The sequence below is a fragment of the Macaca nemestrina genome, chromosome 3 (genome assembly GCF_043159975.1).
Source record: "Macaca nemestrina isolate mMacNem1 chromosome 3, mMacNem.hap1, whole genome shotgun sequence".
In the NCBI taxonomy this organism is placed as follows: Eukaryota; Metazoa; Chordata; class Mammalia; order Primates; family Cercopithecidae; genus Macaca; species Macaca nemestrina.
This window is the reverse complement of record NC_092127.1, coordinates 45,609,576-45,633,535: the sequence shown is the minus strand read 5'-3', so window position 1 is coordinate 45,633,535 and position 23,960 is coordinate 45,609,576. Positions and strand designations below refer to the sequence as shown.

Genomic DNA, 23,960 nt, shown 5'->3' with positions numbered 1-23,960 from the left:
TGCTGTGAGCATTCAGAGGACATGTTTACATCTAGATGCTGAAAGTGGGTTAGCAGGTGGCAATGCACATACCCCCTAAATACATCTGAGGGCATAAATGCATTAGAACTGGTTGACACAATAACAGGTCTGTGCATCATGGTGGGTCAAATTATTTATTTATTTTTATTTAAATAACATTTGGCTTTTGGGAATTTCTTCTAAGAAACTTGCTACATTTGATAGGATAAATGTTTAGAATAAACCAGAATGCTATTCTTCAATCACTGTATATCAATATCACCAAAATACCCCTTTGCCCATGCTGTTCTTGGGCTCTCCATTCAGAGTTGTTTTCAGAATTAAATTTCTATTGCAAGAAAAGGTCATTCTTTCTTCACAATGACTCTCAGCCTTCTCCATTCATTTTGTCCCTCATTTAGACCTTTTGCTCACAACTACACAAGCGAACACCCAGGGCTGGAGAGTTAAATTCCATAATCAGCATCATCACACCTTCCCATCCCAGCCCCAATTTCAAGAAATCCAACATGAGCCATCCATGGGGTCATGGTATCTTCACAGGAAAGATTTCTTTACTACAAGATTTTGCTGATTTAATTATAAAAATACAAGGGAAATGGTCATTTCTTCCCTCACGAATACCAAATATAACTATGAAAAATTCATTGCTATGATTCGAATGTCATCTCTGGAAACGTTGTTGAGATTTAATTGCCATTGTAACAGTGTTGGGAGGGGCCTTTAAGGTCATGATTAGGTCATGAGGGCTCCATTCTCATAAATGGAATAATGCCTTATAGAGGAATGGGCTTCTGATGAAAGGATATGTTTGGTTTTGTTTCCTCTCTCTTCATCTTACACTTTTGCTTGCCTTTCTGCTTTGTTATCATGCAGTAAGAAGGTCCTCATCAGATACAAGGCAGATGTCAATGCCATGCCCTTGGCCTTCCCAGCCTCCAGAACTAGGAAGAAAATAAATTTCTTTTCTTCTAAATTACCCAGTCTGTGGTATTCTGTTATAGTAGCAGAAAATTAACGAAGACATTCATATATAGAAGTACAGAGAAATTGCTTGGAAAAGTTCAAGGAGGTTAAAGCAATTTGTACTTTAATTATTCACTAAATTCTGTAGCTCTGATTAAGATGGCACATTCACTCTGGTCTCTTCTTGTCTTTGACTTGTAAATTACTTGAGCGAAAAGGTTAATCTCACCCTCTCTTGTTTCAACATGTTGCTTTTATTAAAAATGTAAATTTAAAATTACCTTGGCATTTGGGTCATTAATTGGATTAAATTAACCTAATAATGCTCTTAAAATTACTTTTAAAACACATGTATAAACAGAAATGTTCCCTTCTTAGTCTTGTTCTTTATTTTAAGTAGTCACTTTAATACAAAAACACTCTCTGAGCATACAAGTAGGTTAAAATTTAGATTTTTAAATTTATTAAAAGGCAAATTTCAGTTGCCAGGCCTGAAAGTATACAAAATACAAAATCTTACTTTGTTATCACACAACAATAAAAAGTCATATAGATTTTTATTAGTTTGGAAATAAAGTATCACAGGAAGGTCTTTTTTGTTTTTTGTTTTTGCTGTTTAAGTTTCACTAAACTTAAGAGTGACAGCTGTATAGTCACAGTCCTTAGTCTCTATATCTAGAAATTTCCTGTAAATGGTTTAAAGAAATTTCCAAAGTTTTATTAATAAGAGAAACTGGGACTGGACAGATTAAAGAATTTAATTGAGAACATATAGTAACCTATTAAAATATTCACCTGCATGTCCAGTTTGCACATCTTATTGAATTTAGAGTTGAGTTTCTGTTATAAAGAAAGGTCGTAAGTTCTTTTCCTTCTCAGGATACTCTACTTACACAAATAACTCTTTCAGTGGAATGCAAGCTTCAGTGAGTGCTCTGACAAAGTTCTACTGTTAGACAAATTATTTTAAATATGGCATTTATATATATGTAACATTTCATATTAATGGGAAAACCTTTTGCATTGATTTATGCATTAAATGATAATGTGTGTGTTTGTGTGCAGGTGTGTATGTGTATGTGTATGGCATTTCTGAGCACAAGCTTTATTAGTGTGAACAAAATATAGTAATCATTCATGTAATATTATATCTTACCTGTTCAGCAATGAAGCAAATGAATGATAGGACTTTAGTGTCCCCTTAATTTATTTAAAACAATGAAACCAGATTCAAAAGTTTACAATAGGAAGAAAACCTAAACTTCATCTAGGTATTTCACCCTTTCATTTGACAGAACCATCATTATAATACAATAGAATAGATTAAGTTAGTATTAAACAAATGTAGATGAATTCAACTAAAGTTTTGGAACAGAATTCTCAATCAATTCTAAAAATTATACTAACACACAAAAGCAAGCATTCAAAGGAACATTTGTTCTTTACCTTGAAATATTAATGAGCAGAGATTTTTTTCCCCATCATTGAGTCATTGGAACTCATTATAATGAAAATTGCATTCTGAAATTGTACAACTTAGGCAGGTATATAATTTATTGGAGTGTCCAATCCACATGTTAATTTTTCACTTGACTGAAGTCTTATGTCTTCTTTATGTTCTTTCCTCATTTGGTTTGGTGAACAGATTCGATTGATCAGTTTCCTCTAGAAGGATTATAGTAAAAAAAAAATACAAGACCGAAATATGAGACATAGTTATGTTTAAGCACAATAGGAAATTAATGCACAGTATAAATTTTAGGATTCTACATTCTTGCAGAGTTGTCTTTGAGTGTAATTAGTAGGAAACGAAAGGACTCTCCTTAATGTTAGCTCTATTGAAGTTTCGTGTAAAGAAAAATACAGAATTTCTTAGAATATCTATTCTAAAAGACTTAGGTAAAGAATAAATATAATTGCTCTGCTCCTAGTTTCTACAGAGATAAGAAACTAATAGCCAAACTTGTATAGAGGTAAAATGTAATGTGAAGCCAGTAAATGATAAGTTGAATCACATATGCATGTTAAAATTTAAGGTATGTTTCTAAGTCTGTCATGTCTTTTTTAATAATGACTTCCCCCCCCCCCCCCCAAGGAGAAGTCTGCACAAAGGTTTATCGTCACGTTACTCTCTGGTTCTAGGGTATGAAAGAAGGGCACTGGGCTAGTTTTCTCCAGTAAACCCGATGTTCCACTTTTCCTGGTTGGAAAGTTGAATTTATGTTGTTCCTAGAAAGTGCATGAAAGGGAGGGGGGAGCCCTTGCTCTTACAGAAGCAGAGCTTTTCCAGTCTTCTTCTATTTGGGCACCATGGGAACTGTGCATCTCAAACATCCTCCTGTGAGAAATAGGCTGGTGGGTCACATGTGGATGCCACAGTCGGCAGCTGACCCAGATTCGCTTATTCTCATTTTTCGCCAATCACAGATCACGTGCACTTTTAGAAGGTTAAAACAATTTATACTTTAATTACTCCTTAACATCATTAGTTCTTGTTGAGATGGCACTGTCATTTTAACCTCTTATGCCTTTGGCTTATAAACTAATTTAGAGCCGTATTCTATAAAAGTAGGACTAAAGCATTTTAAATAATCTTTAATAATGTGTTTTCCTATGTTTGCTGTGAGGTGCAGGCAGATTTCATAACCTGTTTCACTAACATACTAAGACATTTAATAACTTCACTTGCACAAATGTGGGGAAATAAAGTGAGCCTAAAGTTTGGTTCTTCAGACTTTCCACTGTCATTACACATATTTGAAACATGAACAGAGAATCAAAGCAGCAATCCTGCTAATGTGGAAATGCATACAATTCTTTAAGTAAACATATTCTGTCTTCCATGCCTGTACTCGCTCAGGCTGTCCTTCTGCTAAAACCCTGCCCTAGGTAATATTCATCTGTCTGGTTTTTTTTGTTTGTTTGTTTTTTGTTTTTTTTTTTGAGATGGAGTTCCGCTCTGTCTCCCAGGCTGGAGTGCAGTGGCGTGACCTCGGCTCACTGCAAGTTCCGCCTCTGGGGTTCACGCCATTCTCCTGCCTCTGCCTCCAGAGTAGCTGGGACTACAGGCACCCACCATCACGCCAGGCTAATTTTTTGTATTTTTAGTAGAGACGGGGTTTCACTGTGTTAGCCAGGATGGTCTCAATCTCCTGACCTTGTGATCTGCCTGCCTCGGCCTCCCAAAGTGCTGGGATTACAGGCATGAGCCACCACACCCGGCCTCATCTGTCTTTTAAGGCTAATCCCAGGTGATTTCATCTCCAGAAGCCTTTGATACCTGTCTCAATCTCTGGGACAAGTAGAGCTATTGCCTCCACTACTGTAGAACTTGTTTACTGCAATGACATTCTGTTTTTCCATTAGTCTCTCAGCTTCTAAAGGACGGAGACTCACATTGGTATATCTAATGTGAGTGTGGTGCCTATCCCACTGTACGCATTTAGCAAATGTTTGTTGCACTTAACTGAATTAATCTACAAGGATATCTTTTAGGTTTATTTTATTTTATTTTTTATTTTTATTTTTTAATGTTTTTATTATTATACTTTAAATTCTAGGGTACATGTGCCCAACGTGCAGGTTTGTTACATATGTATACTTGTGCCATATTGGTGTGTTGCACCCATCAACTCGTCAGCACCCATCAACTCATTATTTACATCAGGTGTAACTCCCAATGCCATCCCTCTCGCCTCCCCCCTCCCCATAATAGACCCCAGTGTGTGATGTTCCCCTTCACAAGTCCAAGTGATCTCATTGTTCGATTCCCACCTATGAGTGAGAACATGTGGTGTTTGGTTTTCTGTTCTAACTACAAGGATATCTTAATGCACTGTGGTGTATTAAATTGTCCCCAACATTTGAGATGCTTAAGATTGTGTGAAAAAAAAATGGCAGGGGAAACACTAAACACTAAATTTGTCACTAGAATAAATAACTAGCAAAAAAATGTATATAAATTTAAGTTTAAAAAAATAGGCTTTAGGTTGTAATTGCTCCATTTAAAAAACTGCATCAAGACTTTTTTTGTGGAACAGACAGAATGCAGATAAAATGAATATTTTATAGATACTTGTTCCAGCTGCCAGTCCAATAACAAGATAACCTTAGTAAATGAAGTGAATCTGGTATATGACTTAAAAACTTTTGTTGTTTCAAGTACCTGCAGATTGGATTTTATTAATCCTTTTGCCTGAGAATCATATCTATGCCATTCATTTCCATGTAGCAGGAACTTCTTAGGATTATAAACTTATGTAACAATTATTGTTAAGCTTTAAGAATTCACATGATAATGTGATGTGGCAAATCCTGCATATAACCTGTGTAGCTGTGATGAATCTTTAAAACTCTGTGTTCTGTGACTCTTTAAAGTCTAGAAAACCTAGACTGGTCCAGGGTTAAAATTGAAATCCAGAAGTGTACAGGACCTCTGATCTGTCATGAGTTTTGAAAATTATGGGAGAAAACCAATTGATTTTGTAGAAGGCAGAATGAAATCTCTTTTGCTTAAGGAATAAAGCTCATTACAGAGACTTGTTCTTGGTGACTATCTCCCAAAATAGATGTCATTTGGATTTATGCTTCTGGCAAAGTTTAATAGGAACTATATACTTTCTGTATATAGTTAATACTAGGGGCCATAGTGAATAAAACAAATGCAATTGGCTAGGTATTTAGCCAACAGTAGAGGTAGCAGCCACTACTCAGCTCTTAGGAATTGGTCTCATGATGGTGTGAAGGCTCTCAACATTTTGGGAGTTACATTTTTCCCCAAAGGAATAGTAATACCTGATTTTTAAAATGTAACAATTTCAGGAGGGAGGTTCCAAGATGGCCGAATAGGAACAGCTCCAGTCTGCAGCTCCCAGCCTGAGTGATGCAGAAGATGGGTGATTTCTGCATTTCCAACTGAGGTACCAGGTTCATCTCACTGGGGCTTGTAGGGCAGTGGGTGCAACCCATGGAGCAGGGTGGGCATCCCTTCACCTGGGAAGCACAAGGGGTAAGGGAATTCCCTTTCCTAGCCAAGGGAAGCCATGACAGATGGTACCTGGAAAATCGGGACACTCCCACCCTAATACTGTGCTTTTCCAATGGTCTTAGCAAACAGCACCCCAGGAGATTATATCCCACACCTGGCTCCGAGGGTCCCACACCCACGGAGCATTGCTCACTGCTAGCACAGCAGTCTGAGATCGAACTGCAAAGCAGCAGTGAGGCAGAGGGAGGGGCGTCCTCCATTGCTGAGGCTTGAGTAGGTAAACAAAGCAGCTGGGAAGCTTGAACTGGGTGGAGCCCACCACAGCTCAAGGAGGCCTGCCTGACTCTGTAGACTCCACCTCTGGGGGCAGGGCATAGCTGAACAAAAGGCAGCAGAAACTTCTGCAGACTTAAATGTCCCTGTCTGAGAGCTTTGAAGAGAGTAGTGGTTCTCCTAGCATGGAGTTTGAGATTTGAGAACAGACAGACTGTCTCCTTAAGTGGGTCCCTGACCCCCGAGTAGCCTAACTGGGAGACACCTCATACAACTGGGTGCCCCTCTGAGACAAAGCTTCCAGAGGAAGGATCAGGCAGCAACATTTGCTATTCTGCAATATTTGCTGTTCTGCAGCTTCTGCTGGTGATACCCATGCAAACATGGTCTGGAGTGGACCTCCAGCAAACTCAAACAGACCTGCAGCTGAGGGTCCTGACTGTTAGAAGGAAAACTAACAAACAGAAAGGACATCCACACCAAAACACCATCATCAAAGACCAAAGGTAGATAAAACCACAAAGATGGGGAGAAACCAGGGCAGAAAAGCTGAAAATTCTAAAAATCAGAGTGCCTCTTCTCCTCCAAAGGAATGCAGCTCCTTGCCAGCAATGGAAGAAAGCTGGATGGAGAATGACTTTGACGAGTTGAGAGAAGAAGGCTTCAGATGATTAGTAATAACAAACTTTTCCTAGCTAAAGGAAGATGTTCGAACCCATCACAAAGAAGCTAAAAACCTTGAAAAAAAGATTAGACAAATGGCTAACTAGAATAAATGGTGTAGAGAAGACCTTAAATGACCTGATGGAGCTGAAAACCATGCCACGAGAACTACGCGATGCATGTACAAGCTTCAGTAGCCGATTTGATCAAGTGGAAGAAAGGGTATCAGTGATTGAAGATCAAATGAATGAAATCAAGTGAGAAGAGAAGTTTAGTGGAAAAAGAGTAAAAAGAAATGAACAAATCCTCCAAGAAATAGGGGACTATGTGAAAAGACCAAATCTACGTCTGATTGGTGTACCTGAAAGTGATGGGGAGAATGGAACTAAGTTGGAAAGCACTCTTCAGGATATTATCCAGGAGAACTTCCCTAACCTAGCAAGGCAGGCTATACAGAAGTTCAGGAAATACAGAAGACACCACAAAGATACTCCTTGAGAAGAGCAACTCTAAGACGCATAATTGTCAGATTCACCCAAGTTGAAAAGAAGAAAAAAACGTTAAGAGGAGCCAGAGAGAAAGGTCAGGTTACCCACAAAGGGAAGCCCATCAGACTAACAGCAAATCTCTAGGCAGAAACTCTACAAACCAGAAGAGAGTGGGGGCCAATATTCAACATTCTTAAAATAATTTTCAACTCAGAATTTCATATCCAGCCAAACTAAGCTTCATAAGAGAAGAAAAAATAAAATCCTGTACAGACAAACAAATGCTGAGAGATTTTGTCACCACCAGGCCTGCCTTACAAGAGCTCCTGAAGGAAGCACTAAACATGGAAAGGAACAACCGGTACCAGCCACTGTAAAAACATGTCAAATTGTAAAGACCATCAATGCTAGGAAGAAACTGCATCAAGTAACAAGCAAAATAATGAGCTAACATCATAATGACAGGATCAAATTCAAACATAACAATATTAACCTTAAATGTAAATGGGCTAAATACTCCAATTAAAAGACTCAGACTGGCAAATTGGATAGAGTCAAGATCCATCAGTGTGCTGTATTCAGGAGACCCATCTCATGTGCCGAGACACACATAGGCTCAAAATAAAGGGATGGAGGAAGATCTACCAAGCAAATGGAAAACAAAAAGCAGGGGTTGCAATCCTAGTCTCTGATAAAACAGACTTTAAACCAACAAAGATCAAAAGAGACATAGAAGGCCATTACATAATGGTAAAGGGATCAATTCAACAAGAAGAGCTAACTATTCTAAATATATATGCACCTAATACAGGATCACCCAGATTCATAAAGCAAGTCCTTAGAGACCTCCAAAAGATTTAGACTCCCACACAATAATAATGAGAGACTATAACACCCCACTGTCAACATTAGACAGATCAATGAGACAGAAAGTTAACAAGGATATCCAGGAATTGAAGTCAGCTCTGTACCAAGTGGACCTAATAGATGTCTATCAACAGATAGACAAATCAACAGAATATACATTCTTCTCAGCACCATATTGCACTTATTCCAAAATTGACCACATAGTTGGAAGTAAAGCACTCTTCAGCAAATGTAAAAGAACAGAGATTGTAACAGACTGTCTCTCAGACCACAGTGCAATCAAACTAGAGCTCAGGATTAAGAAACTCACTCAAAACTGCTCAACTACATGGAAACTGAACAACCTGCTCCTGAATGACTACTGGGTACATAATGAAATGAAGGCAGAAATACAGATGTTCTTTGAAATCAATGAGAACAAAGACACAACATACCAGAATCTCTGGGACACATTTAAAGCAGTGTGTAGAGGGAAATTTATAGCACTAAATGCCCACAAGAGAAAGCAGGAAAGATCTAAAATTGACATCCTAACATCAAAATTAAAAGAACTAGAGAAGCAAGAGCAAACACATTCGAAAGCTAGCAGAAGGCAAGAAATAACTAAGATCAGAGTAGAATTGAAGGAGATAGAGACAAAAAACACTTCAAAAAAATCAGTGAATCCAGGAACTGGTTTTTTGAAAAGATCAGCAAAATGGATAGACCACTAGCAAGACTAATAAAGAAGAAAAGAGAGAAGAATCAAACAGACGCAATAAAAAATGATAAAGGGGATATCACCACCGATCCCACAAAAATACAAACTACCATCAGAGAATACTATAAACACCTATATGCAAATAAACTAGAAAATCTAGAAGAAATGGATAAATTCATGGACACATACACCCTTCCAAGACCATACCAGGAAGAAGTTGAATCCCTGAATAGACCAATAGCAGGCTCTGAAATTGAGGCAATAATTAATAACTAATAGCCTAATTAATAATTAATCCATCCAGGACCAGACAGATTCACAGTGGAATTCTACCAGTGGTACAAAGAGGAGCTGGTAGCATTCCTTCTGAAACTATTCCAATCAATAGAAAAAGAGGGAATCCTCCCTAACTCATTTGATGAGGCCAGCATCATCCTGATACCAAAGCCTGGTAACAAAGACACACACATACACAAAACAGAATTTTAGACCAATAACCCTGATGAACATTGATGCAAAAATCCTCAATATACTGACAAACCAAATCCAGCAGCACATCAAAAAGCTTATCCACTATGATCAAGTTGGCATCATGGCTGGAATGCAAGACTGGTCCAATATTGGCAAATCAATAAACGTAATCCATCATATAAACAGAACCAAAGACAAAAACCATATGATTATCTCAATAGATGCAAAAAACGCCTTTGAAAAAATTCAACAGCCCTTCATGCTGAAAACTCTTGATAAACTACTAATTGATGGGACGTATCTCAAAATCATAAGAGCTATTTATGACAAACCCACAGCCAATATCATACTGAATGGGCAAAAACTGGAAGCATTCCCTTTGAAAACTGGCACAAGACAGGGATGCCCTCTCTCACCACTCCTATTCAACATGGTATTGGAAGTTCTGGCCAGGGCAATGAGGCAGGAGAAAGAAATAAAGGGTATTCAGTTAGGAAAAGAGGAAGTCAAACTGTCCCTGTTTGCAGATGACATGATTATATATTTAGAAAACCCCATCATCTCAGCCCAAAATCTCCTAAGCTGATGAGCAACTTCAGCAAAGTCTCAGGATACAAAATCAATGTGCAAAAATCACAAGCATTCTCTACACCAATAACAGGCAAACAGAGAGCCAAATTATGAGTGCACTTCCATTCACAATTGCTTCAACGAGAATAAAATACCTAGGAATCCCACTCACAAGGGATGTGAAGGACCTCTTCAAGGAGAACTACAAACCACTGCTCAGTGAAATAAAAGAGGACACAAACAAATGGAAGAACATACCATGCTCATGGATAGGAAGAATCAATATTGTGAAAATGGCCATACTGCCCAAGGTAATTTATAGATCCGCTGCCATCCCTGTCAAGCTACCAATGACTTTCTTCACAGAATTGGAAAAACTACTTTAAAGTTCATATGGAACAAAAAAAGATCCTGCATTGCCAAGACAATCCTAACCCAAAAGAACAAAGCTGGAGACATCATGGCTACATGACTTCAAATTATACTGTAAGGCTACGGTAACCAAAACAGCATGGTACTGGTACCAAAACAGAGATAGAGACCAATGGAACAGAACAGAGGCCTCAGAAATACCAGCACACATCTACAACCATCTGATCTTTGACAAACCTGACAAAAACAAGCAATGGGAAAAGGATTCCCTATATAACAAATGGTGCTGGGAAAACTGGCTAGCCATAAGTAGAAAGCTGAAACTGGATCCCTTCCTTATACCATATAAAAATTAATTCAAGATCGATTAAAGACTTAAATGTTAGACCTAAAATCATAAAAACCCTAGAAGAAAACTTAGGCAATACCATTCAGGACATAGGCATGGCCAAGGACTTCATGACTAAAACACAAAAAGCAATGGCAACAAAAGTCAAAATTGACAAATGGGATCTAATTAAACTAAAGAGCTTCTGCACAGCAAAAGAAACTACCATCAGAGTGAACAGGCAGCCTACAGAACGGGAGAAAATTTTTACAACGTATCCATCTGACAAAGGACTAATATCCAGAATCTACAAAGAACTTAAATTTACAAGAAAAAAATCAAACAACCCCATCAAAAAGTGGGCAAAGGATATGAACAGACATTTCTCAAAAGAAGACATTTATGCAGCCAACAGACACATGAAAAAATGCTCATCATCACTGGCCATCAGAGAAATGTAAATCAAAACCACAATGAGATACCATCTCACACCTTTAGAATGGCGATCATTAAAAAGGAAACAATAGGTGCTGGAGAGGATGTGGAGAAATAGGTACACTTTTACACTATTGGTGCAACCGTAAACTAGTTCAACTATTGTGGAAGACAGTGTGGCGATTCCTCAAGGATCTAGAACTAGAAATACCATTTGATCCAGCCATCCCATTACTGGGTATATACCCAAAGGATTATAAATCATGCTGCTATAAAGACACATGCACACGTATGTTTATCGCAGCACTATTCACAATAGCAAAGACTTGGAACCAATCCAAATGTCTATCAGTGACAGATTGGATGAAGAAAATGTGGTACATATACACCATGGAATACTATGCAGCCATAAAAAAGGATGAGCTCATGTCCTTTGTAGGGACGTGGATACAGCTGGAAACCATCATTCTGAGCAAACTGTCACAAGGACAGAAAATCAAACACCACATGTTCTCACTCGCAGGTAGGAATTGAACAATGAGAACACTTGGACACAGGGTGGGGAACATCACACAATGGCGCCTCTCGTGGGCTGGGGGGAGGGGTGAGGGATAGCATTAGGAGATATACCTAATGTAAATGACGAGTTAATGGGTGCAGCACACCAACATGGCACATGTATACATATGTAACAAACCTGCATGTTGTGCACATGTACCCTAGAACTTAAAGTATAATAAATAAAATAAAATGTAACAATTTCCCACTTTTAAAGGTTGACAATAAATGTTCTTTTCAAAAAGCTCTATGTGGTTCGGTACTGTTCTGGATAAACAAAATATATCTACAGCCTTTCACATGTTTTGTATCTACTTAGCACCTGGGAGTGGAGATGAAAGCATGTGCCAGATGGCTTGCCAGTGTGCACAGGAGGTCATTTGGGAATGACACCTGCTATATTGATAACAGCTAACAGGCGTGAGGACTTATCATGGCCACTATGAATGGTTTTAAATGCTTTACCAGTTGTAGCTCATTTAATTCTCATTAAACTATGTGAGATTGACACTATCATTATCTCCATATTAACAGAGGTTTAGTAGCTTGCTCAGGGTTACACAGCTAATAGGTGTTGGAGCATGGATTCAAATCCAAGTCTGATTTCAGATCTGGGGCTATTACACTACACTACACCATACTGACCATAGAGTCTCCTACACACAGAACTTTGCAGTTTGGGAAATAAGAAGTACACTTGGTTTTCTCTTTTGCTTTTACTATTTGATTGTCTTTTTTTAAAAAAAAAACACAAAACAAAATGTGTCTAAAAGAGAATCTCACTATGCTGCAGACAAACTCTTACATTTCTAAAAAATCAGAAGTAGAATTAATGAAATAGAATAGAAACGAATCATAACTAGTTTTCCCCTCCCTCAAATCAGAAAGAAGTAACTCACTAGTTTGTTTGTTTCTCCTAAAAGGCAAAAGGAACTGCAAATATTAACACCAACCTGGATTTTCTATTTCAACAGAGCTTAAAGGCACCTCTGCGTCAGGTGGGGGGAGAGGTTGTACATCAGATTGGCTTTTCTATGAAGAAATACCAGAAAAATATTAATAACACAATTTTCTCACCTTAAGACAGTAAAAAGTAAAATGCTTCAGCTTAAAAATATTTTTTTCTAAATTTTTTTTCTTTTGGTTGAAATCCCCTTTGCAGATATTTTGTTGTTGTTACTAGTTACTAGTATTTATAAGCATTGATTTAAACTTGTATTTGTTTCTTCTATGGTATTTGGTGTTTCAGTAGGAGAAATATCACCTCAAACACTGATACTACAGATTTCCCTGTTGTAATAAATAGTGAAAGTGAAACTAAAAATAAAGTGTGTGATCTTTGCATCACGTTGACCAGGGCAAAATTCATCCATATACATTTAGAAAATTCTCTGAATTTTCTCAACTAAATATTTCCTTGACTTTTTCAGGTTTTAGAACATTGACCAAGAGAGAAGACAACCCACTTTGCCATACATGCCCATGTAAGAAGATGATTTTTCTCTTTTATATTCCAGGCAAGAGAAGTTATCTTATATTAAAGTCCTTACGAAAAATCTCACACAAGAGTAGGCATTCTCAGTTATTTTTCTTTGATTAACAAAAAGCATTATTTAAGGAAGATGTATTTACATATAACAATGAAAATCAATTATAGGATTGGATGATTGTAGAAGTTAACTGTTAGAAGCAGTTAAAAAAAGAAAAGAGGCAAAGGAACTTAATGTAGGTATTACTATCATTCTTCTGATGGCCCCACAATTGCAGTGTTGTTACACCTCTCAGCCTTTTAAAAGAATTATATAGTGGTTATGGTCTCAAAAGTCACAAAGAGAGATTAAGAATAGAGGATGAATGAAAACACAACTGTACCAATCTTATGTGACTTAAGTACTTTTGATCTAGGATTACAGAGACAGTGACAGCATCATAAATACACACACACATTGTGTCTTAAATATTGTGAATAGAAAGTGATAGCAAAAGTTATACACTTCGATAAGCTATGTTGTATGTATTTAAAAATAGCATTAGTGGGCTGGGCGTGGTGGCTCGTGCCTGTAATCCCAGCACTTTGGAGACCAAGGCAGGTGGATCACTTGAAGTCAGGAGTTTAAAACCAGTCTGGCTAACACAGTGAAACCCCATCTCTACTATTAAAAAAATACAAAAATTAACCAGGCATGGTGGCCTGCAACTGTAGTCCCAACTACTGCAGAGGCTGAAGCACGAGAATCACTTGATCCCGGGAGGCGGAGGTTGCAGTGAGCAGAGATTGCGCTACTTTGCCCTCGAGCCTGGGTGACAGAGGGAAACTCTGTCTCAAAAAAATATGTATTTAGAAAAAAGCATTAGTGATTCAAAATAAATCACTGATGTTAAGAATTCATGGGTGGAAATTTGAAAAATTTGTTTCAGAATACGTGAGAATTAAGAAAAGCAAAAGTTTTATTTTGTTTATTTTTATTTATTTATTTATGTATTTATTGAGACAGGGTCTCACTGTGTTGCCCAGGCTGGAGTGCAGTAGCATGATCACAGCTCACTGCAGCCTTGATTTCCCAGGCTCAACGAATCCTCCCACTTTAGTCCCCTGAGTAGCCGATACTACACATGTGCACCACCACGCCTTTCAATTTTCATATTTTTTGTATAGACTAGGTTTCACCTTGTTGCTCAGGCTGGTCTCAAACTCCTGAGCTTAAGCAATCCTCCTGCCTTAACCTCCCCCAAAGTTTTAAACATATGTAAATATATTCTTTTAAATATTTTATACACAAATAGGGTAAATACTATAAGTAGAATCTTAATATTTCCTCAATATCCATCAAAATATGTGAAAGTAAGTTAGACAAAAACTTAGGGAGAACTTTCATTGGGAAAATTGGGGATAGATTTATATTTAGAGGTTCCCTTTAATTGGGCAAATGCATAAAAAAATAAATTCTGCTAGAGTAACACAGTGACTTCTATGTGTCCAGTTGAAAAAGATGGAATTTTATGCAGTTCTGTTTCTCTTTTGAGTTTAACTGAACTCAGAGGAATAAACCCTCTTAGAGCTGTTCACACTGGTATTTAGAGCAACATTAAAAACTGAATTCTCACCTTTCTCAGTCGGCGAATACAGCAAGAAATAAAGAGGATCGTTCCAATGACACCAGCCATCACCCCAAAAATAATGAGTGCTATCACTACAGGAGATAAAGAGAGCAGCAAAATTATGAAAGCCTGAAATAAATGACCACATAGCAATTGAAAAATAAGACAGATAAAATCAGGGTAACTTCACCTTGCCTTTTAATAGAAAGTACAATTAATATACTATTATGTATATTTTTTCTTTTTAAAAATTGTGTGCTTTACAGTAACTATGTGGGAAACTGGGACTGTGAGTGATCAAGTCTTTTGAAGGTCGCACAACTAGTTGATGACAGAACTAAGACCTGAGGCTTCTGATTCCAGACCCAGCGTTCTTCACTAGTGTAACTGTAGATAAGAACTCAGTGGACCTTCTACTCAGATATGGGGGAAAAAAACACAAATTCTCTCATAATTTGGAAGTTATGAGAGAAAATAATGTCTTGATGTATAAAAGAACATTGAACAGATCATAGAATCATACTTTTGGAAAGAAACTGGTATAAACAGTTTACAAATGAAGAAAAGAAGCTGAATAAGGTTAACTTAGCCTTGGTCAGACAACTAGTTAAAACTAGAATTATAACTATAATGCAGGTCATCTATATTCTAAGCTTTATTCCTTCCACAGTATTCTTATGCATAGTCTCTAATATAGTCGCTAAAATGCTTTTTCAGTCTTTTATATTTGGGAATGAAACAATTGAAATAAATTAATTTAGAGATAGTTCCATATTTATAGCATATTTGTAGTGCTTCCCGATGAAGTAAATAGAATGGAAGGCTAGACACAAAGGTAAAATGGCTCATTTATTTGCCTAATTAATATTTAAAAGCCCTATTATTGATAAAAAGTAAAAGTAGCATTTCCTCTTGCTGGTGTTGCCCAGCTTTCTTGACCACTTAGCTTGAATGTATGTGATAGTGATGAAGTTCTATGATGTGCTTTTTACCCTGTGAGCTGTGGACACAGCCAAGTGTCAAGGGAGGGTTAGAATGCAGAATAGCAAATGAGCACACACAGTGATACTCAAGTGAGGGGAAGGGATGTCCCTTCAGCAGAGGTTGTCAAGATGGCCCCTAAGTGATTGCATTGGGCCAAAAATGAATCAAGGCTGAGATTTAACTTTGAAATACAGTACCAGTTAATTAGATGATTTTAAATGCCTGGCTCTTTACGGTAAGGAAGAGGGAAGTTCATTTGTTTTATAAACTCTTATGAGGCTTTTTTCAAGTACTCAGTGTTGGTTAGAGAGGTAAAACATCTAACTTAAGAGAAAAACTATTACCAAATTATGTATTTCTATTTCCAAAATGTTTTTATTTATTTTTATTTACTTATGTATTTGTTTCTGAGACAGGGTCTTACTCGGTCACCAAGACTAGAGTACAGTGGTACAGTCAGAGCTCACTGCAGCCTCAAACTCCCAGGCTCAGGCAATCGATCCTCCCACCTCAGCCAGCCTCCCAAGTAGCTGGGACTACAGGTGCATGCCCCATCCCAGCTAATTTTGTATTTTTTGTAGAGACGGATTTTGCCATATTGCCCAGGCGGTTCTCAAATTCCTGGGCTCAAGTGATTAGCCAGGCTCGGCCTCCCAAAGCTCTGGGATTACAGGCATGAGCCACTGCTCCTGGCCCCCCAAATGTTTTTAAAAATAAGAAATGCCTAATTTAATTTTAAAAAGAGAATATTTTCTTTGCCTTTACAATTTTGTATGAATAAAGTAAACAACATACGCTCTTCTGTTTTAAGATTGACACATTTTCTTACGCATTTGAAACAAGCAATGGATAGTTTAAAATGGAATGACTTTTATTATTTGTCAAATATTAACATACCTAGTTCAGAGAATTCATGGACAAGTTGTACCCGTTCTCCTATAAAGCAAAATTTCAATGTTAAGTCCAAACAAGTAAGGTATGTGCCAAAAAAAATCATTTTGGAATTAAACTGTTTTGTGGGTTTCCTTTTCTTAATCACATTTTGAGAGTTGTTGGTCAACTTTCAACATCTAGTTAGTAAATTTTATGATGTAATGTGTCAGTCTTACCATTAATAATCTCAGTATCTACTTTTAATGACCCAACAAGTATTCATGGATGAGAAATAAGCAAATTATCTCATAACTGAGGGGAAAGGAATGAGAAAGTATTGGAAGAATCACTTATTGACTTACACAAGCAGCAACATATTTTTTTAAAAAATGTAAGAATAATGAGAAGAAAGGAGACATGGAGCCATTACTCCACACGGATGCCAGTCCCATGCAAAGAGGGGTCGTGTGGCTATCAATTTTCCAGATTTATGCCACAGCCACTGTCTGAATCTAAACTGTTACTGTATCTCATCTGAGCTTTTGCCAATAGTCTCTCTCGATTCTATGTCAGTAGCAATGGATAATACAGTTGCCTTACTGTTCCACCTGTGCTAACCTTCCCTGTCAGTCCACATCTTACTTTTGTCTCTGTCTCCACTTGCCATTTTATGTCTTGAAGCTCTCTTACTCCCAAAGCCACACAATTTTCTAGAGTTTAATTATTACAAATTACATAGTATATACTATGTTGTATCACATGATTGAGGATTCAGGTATTTTTTTTTTATTCTTTAGGCTTTATGTACAAAGGTTAATTGGGGCTTGCCTTCTCTTTCTTGGTCACAGTTAATAGTTGTGGGTGCTATTGGGGTAAAACAGATGGGTTTTCTGTCACAAAAGTTTGAGAACTTTCATGAGTTACAGCTTGTGAAAATATAGTTCAATCACAACAATGATTCCAGAGCAACTACTTAAAACTAAGAACCTACCGTTGTCCTCTACTGGAGGGTAATGGGTTCTACCAGAAAATTCCGAAACTTCATGAGCACTAGCAGTGGTTGGATGTGTGTCCGATGTGTGCTTATCTGCATACAAGATAAGTTGAGAAAGGGATCAAGAATGAGGCGACCATGTGGACATAAAGCGTATCATGAAAGACAAATTCTTCCACATCCCTGCCAGCAGCTCCAGAATTTCTTCTCCCCTGAAAACTAACAAGAGAGACTGCTACCAGATTCCTCTTATCCCAGCACCCAGCTTTGCTTATTGTTTATCAGCCACTGAGAATGTGTGAGGCTCTGATCTAAGCACTTTTAGATACATCTTCTTATTTAGCCTTTAGAGAAACGCTGTGAGATAAGTACTGTGTTACTGGCCCCATTTTAAAATTAATGGGATAGAAACCCTGCAGGGCAACTCACCCTGGGTCAGCAGTTGGGATAGAGCTGAGCCCAGGTCTGAGCTGAACTCAGTTTGCCCACAGACCCTCCGTGACGCTGCACTATTAGGTCCCCTTTACCTGGTCCACGATGTCATGGTCACACGCATCATTTCTGTGCTTTGCCACATTGTTTTAATTTCTTTAACTCACAGTATTATTTCTGTAAGATATTTCAGAGGCAAGAATTCCTCTGCAGTAGGAATTGTGTCTACTTAGTAGGCTGTGTCTACTTAGCTCGCATTTCTCAGTGTTTGTCCGTTTCCCTGCAGTGACAGGTCCCCTAAAATAGGGTTACATCACAAAAATGATTGTGGAGCCACCATTTAAAAATAAAAAATAGAAACAAACCATTTGAATGTGATGAGACATAACTCTCTGGGACCAAAGAAGAGGTGGAAGTGTGCGTTGCCGGAACAGTGGTACTTGATGCTGATATTCTCACAATTTCTGTGTAAAATAGAAGTTGAGAAAGGGATTAAGAATGAGGTGACTGAGCGGACCATAAAGCATACCACGAAGGACAGATTTCTCTCACATCCCTCCAGCGCCTGAGCTAAGCGCTTTTGTATACATCTTACATAATCTTTAGAGAATTGCTATGTGGTAAGTATTGTATTATTGGCCTTATTTTAAAATTAAGGGTCTGGAAGCTCCTCCAGAATTTCTGCATAGCAGAGGTTTACAGATAAATAAAGTGTACCTTGGTTTTCTCCTCTGTACAATAATAATTCCTGCCTTGAAATGTCATTGTGAGAACGAAATTAGTTTAAATATGTGTGTGTATGTGGTATGTGTGCGTATGTGGTATGGGTGCATATGTGGTATGTGTATGTGATGTGTATGTGTGCATATGTGGTATGTGTGCATATGTGGTGTGTGTGCGTATGTGGTATGTGTGCGTATGTGGTATGTATGTGTATGTGTTGTGTATGTGTGTATATGTGGTATGTGTGCATATGTGGTATGGGTGCATCTGTGGTATGTGTGCGTATGTGGTGTGTGTGTATGTGATGTGTATATGTGCATATGCGATATGCACGTGTGTGTATGTGGTATGTGTGTGTATGTGATGTGTATGTGTGTGTATGTGGTATGTGTGCATATGTGGTGTGTGTATGTGGTATTTGTGTGTATGTGGTGTGTGTGTGTGTGGTATTTGTGTGTATGTGGTATGTGTGCATATGTGGTGTGTGTGTATGTGGTATTTGTGTGTATGTGGGATGTGTGTGTGATGTGTACATGTGCGTATCTGGTATGTGTGCATATGTGGTATGTGTATGTATGTGATGTGTATGTGTGCATATGTGGTATGTGTGCATGTGTGGTGTGTGCATATGTGATGTGTATGTGTGTGTATATGGTACGTGTGCACATGTGGTGTGTATGTGTGCACATGTGATGTGTGTGCGTATGTGGTATGTGTGCATCTGTGATGTGTATGTGTGCGTATGTGGTATGTGTGTGTATGTGATGTGTATGTGTATGTGGTATTTGTGTGTATGTGGTGTGTGTGCATGTGATGTGTATGTGTGCGTATGTGGTATGGGTGCGCATATGGTATGTGTGTGTATGTGATGGGTATGTGTGCATATGTGGTATGTGTGCGTATGTGGTATGTGTATGTATGTGATGTGTATGTGTGTGTACGTGGTAAGTGTGCATATGTGGTATGTGTATGTAAGTAATGAGTATGTGTGTGTATGCGGTTATGTGTGTGTGTGTGTGGTGTGTGTGTATCTGATGTGCATGTGTGCGTATGTAGTGTGTGCCTGTGTGGTGTATGTGTATGTGATGTGTATGTGTATGTGGTATGTGTGCGTATGTGGTGTGTGTGTATATGATGTGTATGTGTGCGTATGTGATATGTGTGCGTATGTGGTATGTGTGTGTGATGTGTATGTGTGCATACATGATGTGTACATGTGCGTATGTGGTGTGTGTGTGGTGTGTGTGTATGTGATGTGTATGTGTGCTTATGTGGTGTGTGTGTGTGGTGTGTGTATGTGATGTGTATGTGTGCGTATGTGGTATTTGTGCATATTTGGTGTGTGTGTACATGTGTGTGTATGTGGTACGTGTGCATATGTGGTATGCATGTGCATGTGATGTGTTGTGTGCATATGTGGTATGTGTATGTTTGTGGTGTGTGTATGTGATGTGTATGTGTGTGTATGTGGTATGTGTGCAAATGTGGTATGTGTGCATGTGGGATGTGTATGTGTGCATATGTGATGTGTACGTGTGCGTATGTGGTATGTGTGCATATGTGGTGTGTGTGTATGTGATGTGTATGTGTGTGTATGTGGTATGTGTGCATATGTGTATGTGTGCATATGTGGGGTGTGTGTGTGGTGTGTGCGTATGTGATGTGTATGTGTGTGTATTTGGTATTTGTGCGTATGTGGTGTGTGTGTATGTGATGTGTATGTGATGTTTATGTGTGCGTATGTGGTATGTGTGCATATGTGGTATGTGTACGTATGTGGTTTGTGTGTATGTGATGTGTATGTGTGCGTATGTGGTATGTGTGCATATGTGGCGTGTATGTGATGTGTATGTGTGCTTATGTGGTATGTGTGCATATTTGTTATGTGTGTGTATGTGATACGTGTGCATATGTGGTATGTGTGCGTATGTGGTGTGTGTGTATGTGATGTGTATGTGTGCGTATGTGGTGTGTGTGTGTGGTGTGTGTGTATGTGGTGTGTATGTGTGCCTATGTGGTATGTGTGTATGTGACATGTATATGTGTGTATGTGTTATGTGTGTGTATGTGATGTGTACGTGTGTGTATGTGGTATTTGTGTGTATATGCTGTGTGTGTATGTGATGTGTATGCGTGCGTACGTGGTGTGTGTGTATGTGATGTGTGTGTATGTGGTATGTGTGCGTATATGGTATGTGTGTGTATGTGATGTGTATGTGTGTGTATGTTGTATGTGTGCATATGTGGTATGTGTGTGTATGTGATGTGTATATGTGCGTATGTGGTATGTGTGCATATGTGGTGTCTTTGTATGTGATATGTATGTGTATGTACATGTTAGTATAGCAGTTACACATAAAGAGAATTACATATACGTTGGGTATTATTGTTACAATGCTTATAAAGGGGTAACCTGAAGATGCATTTGGAAAACTGTCTATGCTAAGAAAGGTGGAAGCACATAATAATTATATAGAACAAAAGTTCTATCCCATGTCTCAGTGTCTCCATCTGCTAGGGACAATCTTACCTCTTCAGTAAAAATTGAAACAATAATAAAACACTATTGCATTTAATGTTCTTATAGTTCAATAGAGGTTGAGTCAATTCTAAGTTTCCCCTCCCACGCCTTTTTTTTTTCTTCTTTCGAAAGTGGATGCTCAGAGTTGTGATGGAATTATAGGCAATGCTGGCTCCAGCCTAAGATACTGACTAAAGAGTCAGATAACCAGGCAATGGAATGAATTCTAGGTCACTGCCGCTCTCTATTATAAAAACATGCACACAAACATGAAATCAGAATGTAGACTCACATAAATCCTTTTAAAATCTCATTAGATAAATTGCGAATTATTTTTGTAATTAAACACTTTTTATTCTTAAATGCAATACATTTCAAATAAGTTATTTTATAAAATTTTATAAATTAGATTCTTTAATTTGCAAAAGTAATATAGATTCAATAAAGAAAATTTGGGAACTACAAGAAAGCACAAAGAATAATATAAAATTCATCTACAGTCAGCCTATGCAAGGTTGAACATTTGACACATTTTGATATATAGCCATCTGAACTTTTAGTTGTTATATCTAAATCTGGGATCATGGTGTTTAAATATACATGAATATGTATATAATGTTTACAAGTATGACTTTCTACTTAATATGCCACAGATACCCCTATCCTGTCAAATATTCTTCTATGAGAAGATTTTTAATGACTGCATAGTATTCTATTGTAGGAGTGTTCTGTGGTTTATATTTCAATCTGCTATTCTGTGCATTCATGTATTTTTCACTCTTCTCAGAGTTACAAATCATTATGATAAACGTCAGAACCCTGAACTTTGTAGATGTACCTTTGCTCATCTCTTTGAGACATTCAAATGAGGGGAATGGCACCCAAGTGCAATGCAGTGGAGGTGGAAGGGCTTCTTCTCAGAGGCAGCCAACTTGGCCTCTCAGCTGAATGCTCAAAGTTTCCTGGAGAACCCACAAACAACAGAAAACATTTTCTTTGACACCTCTCATTAGTCTACCGGAGGGAAGACTTCTAAAACCTGCCTCTGTTTATCAGCTGATAGGTAATCAGTTTACCCCCAAATCATGGAGAAGACATGATCTATTGTTCCCAAACTGTCTATGTTTTCTCCACTCTTTTAAATCCTTTTCTGGCCTTGCTCTTTAACTTGGCCTGCCACCTGATTCCGTCATGTGTGTATAAACGACTGCCATATGAATTCACTAAATAGCATGCAAAACAATTACTGAATGTTTCTAAGTTGTTCAGCACTCGGTCATAATGGCTTTTAAGATAACATAAAAACCAATGCTTTTAAACAATAACCTGGTGATAGGGATTTTGAAGTTCAACAAATATTAAGATTAAAATTACAGAAAGAAACATCTTTATGAGTCAATGAAAGTATGTAAAAATTATTTACAAAGATAATTCATGAGCAAAAATAATCCATCTCTCTTAATAAATGTTAGACATGAGCTTCAGCTTATTCCTAGATAATGGAATATGGACCATCTATTGTATTTTTGAAAAGGCATACAATCTGAGTAAAATAGGTTTAGCTATGAAACTGTTATGAAAATAGCTAATAAAATAACAAGCCAAAAAAATCGAAAGTGTTAATGGCCAGAAGCCTTAAATGGGCATGTAACAATAAACGTGAGATCAGCCTTTGGCTCAGCTGCACGGGAATACAACTGGAAAAGGCAGCTAGAGCTCTCATCCTTCACTCAGGTGTGCTCATCACTTCCATTCCTAACTTTCGTCCTCTCCACACTTCTCCCTTTAATCCTCCACTCCTTCTTTACACTTTTCAGTTCGGTGTAATCCACTTACATTTAGGGTGCACATTTCTTATCCCTGTGGATACTGAATGGGCTCTTCTGAAACATAAAACTTGTTCCTAGGACTTCAATATCCCATTACTTTGAATCTTCTCAGCACGAGAAGTGTGCTTTGTTCATAAAAGATGTTAAATGAAATGTTAATTGTTATAAATGCTTGGTCATATTCTTACAGAGAAAGAATTAGGTGAGTGGTATGGTTTGGATCTGTGTCATCATCCAAATCTCATATGGAAATGTAATCCCCAATGTTGGAGGTAGGTCATTGGATCATGGGGCTGGTTTCTCATTGCTTAACACCATCCCCTTTGATGCTGTTGTGGAGATAGTGATTTCTCATGAGATCTGGTTGTTTAAAAGTGTGTGGCACCTCCCCACTCTCTCTTGTTCTTGCTCTTGCTCCAACTCTCTCTCTCCCCACTCTTTCTCTTGCTCTTGTTCCAACCATGTAAGACATGACTACTTTACCTTTTGCCATGATTGTTTCCTGAGGCCTCCCCAGAAGCAGAAGCACTATGCTGCTTTTATAGCCTGCAGAACCATGAGGCAATTAAACCTCTTTTCTTTATAAATTACCCAGCCTCAGTTATTTCTTTATAGCAGTGTGAAAACAAACTAACACAATGGGTTTTCAGATTGCATCTGAATGTGAACATAATAAATTAAACAAGCCAAATGACAAAACAGCACCTGCAGAATGAATGCAAGCATCTGGAAAAATAAGCATCATTTTAAGATCAACAAAATATTTTCAACATTTCAAAAGCAAGCATACTTTTGCTAAAAGAAGG

The 23,960-nt window shown here is 37.9% G+C and overlaps 1 protein-coding gene across 2 annotated transcripts in view; it reads right to left on the bottom strand.

Annotated features, from left to right (window-relative positions):
* Window positions 1-1,427: 1,427 nt before the first annotated feature.
* The window catches only part of LOC105463396 (glycophorin A (MNS blood group)), a 38,973-nt gene continuing 16,440 nt past the window's right edge, over window positions 1,428-23,960 (bottom strand). The window contains exons 1-7 of one of the 2 annotated variants that reach the window (XM_071092980.1): window positions 22,164-22,257; window positions 18,447-18,545; window positions 17,647-17,742; window positions 16,680-16,718; window positions 14,805-14,890; window positions 12,653-12,731; window positions 1,428-2,652 (exon numbers count right to left, since the gene is read on the bottom strand). In XM_071092980.1, the coding sequence (XP_070949081.1) occupies window positions 2,600-2,652; window positions 12,653-12,731; window positions 14,805-14,890; window positions 16,680-16,718; window positions 17,647-17,742; window positions 18,447-18,545; window positions 22,164-22,173 (462 nt within the window). In that variant the 5' untranslated portion in view covers window positions 22,174-22,257 and the 3' untranslated portion in view covers window positions 1,428-2,599. Of the gene's footprint in view, window positions 2,653-12,652; window positions 12,732-14,804; window positions 14,891-16,679; window positions 16,719-17,646; window positions 17,743-18,446; window positions 18,546-22,163; window positions 22,258-23,960 lie in introns of those variants that run through there. The other variant, XM_011710457.3, reaches the window with a different exon arrangement.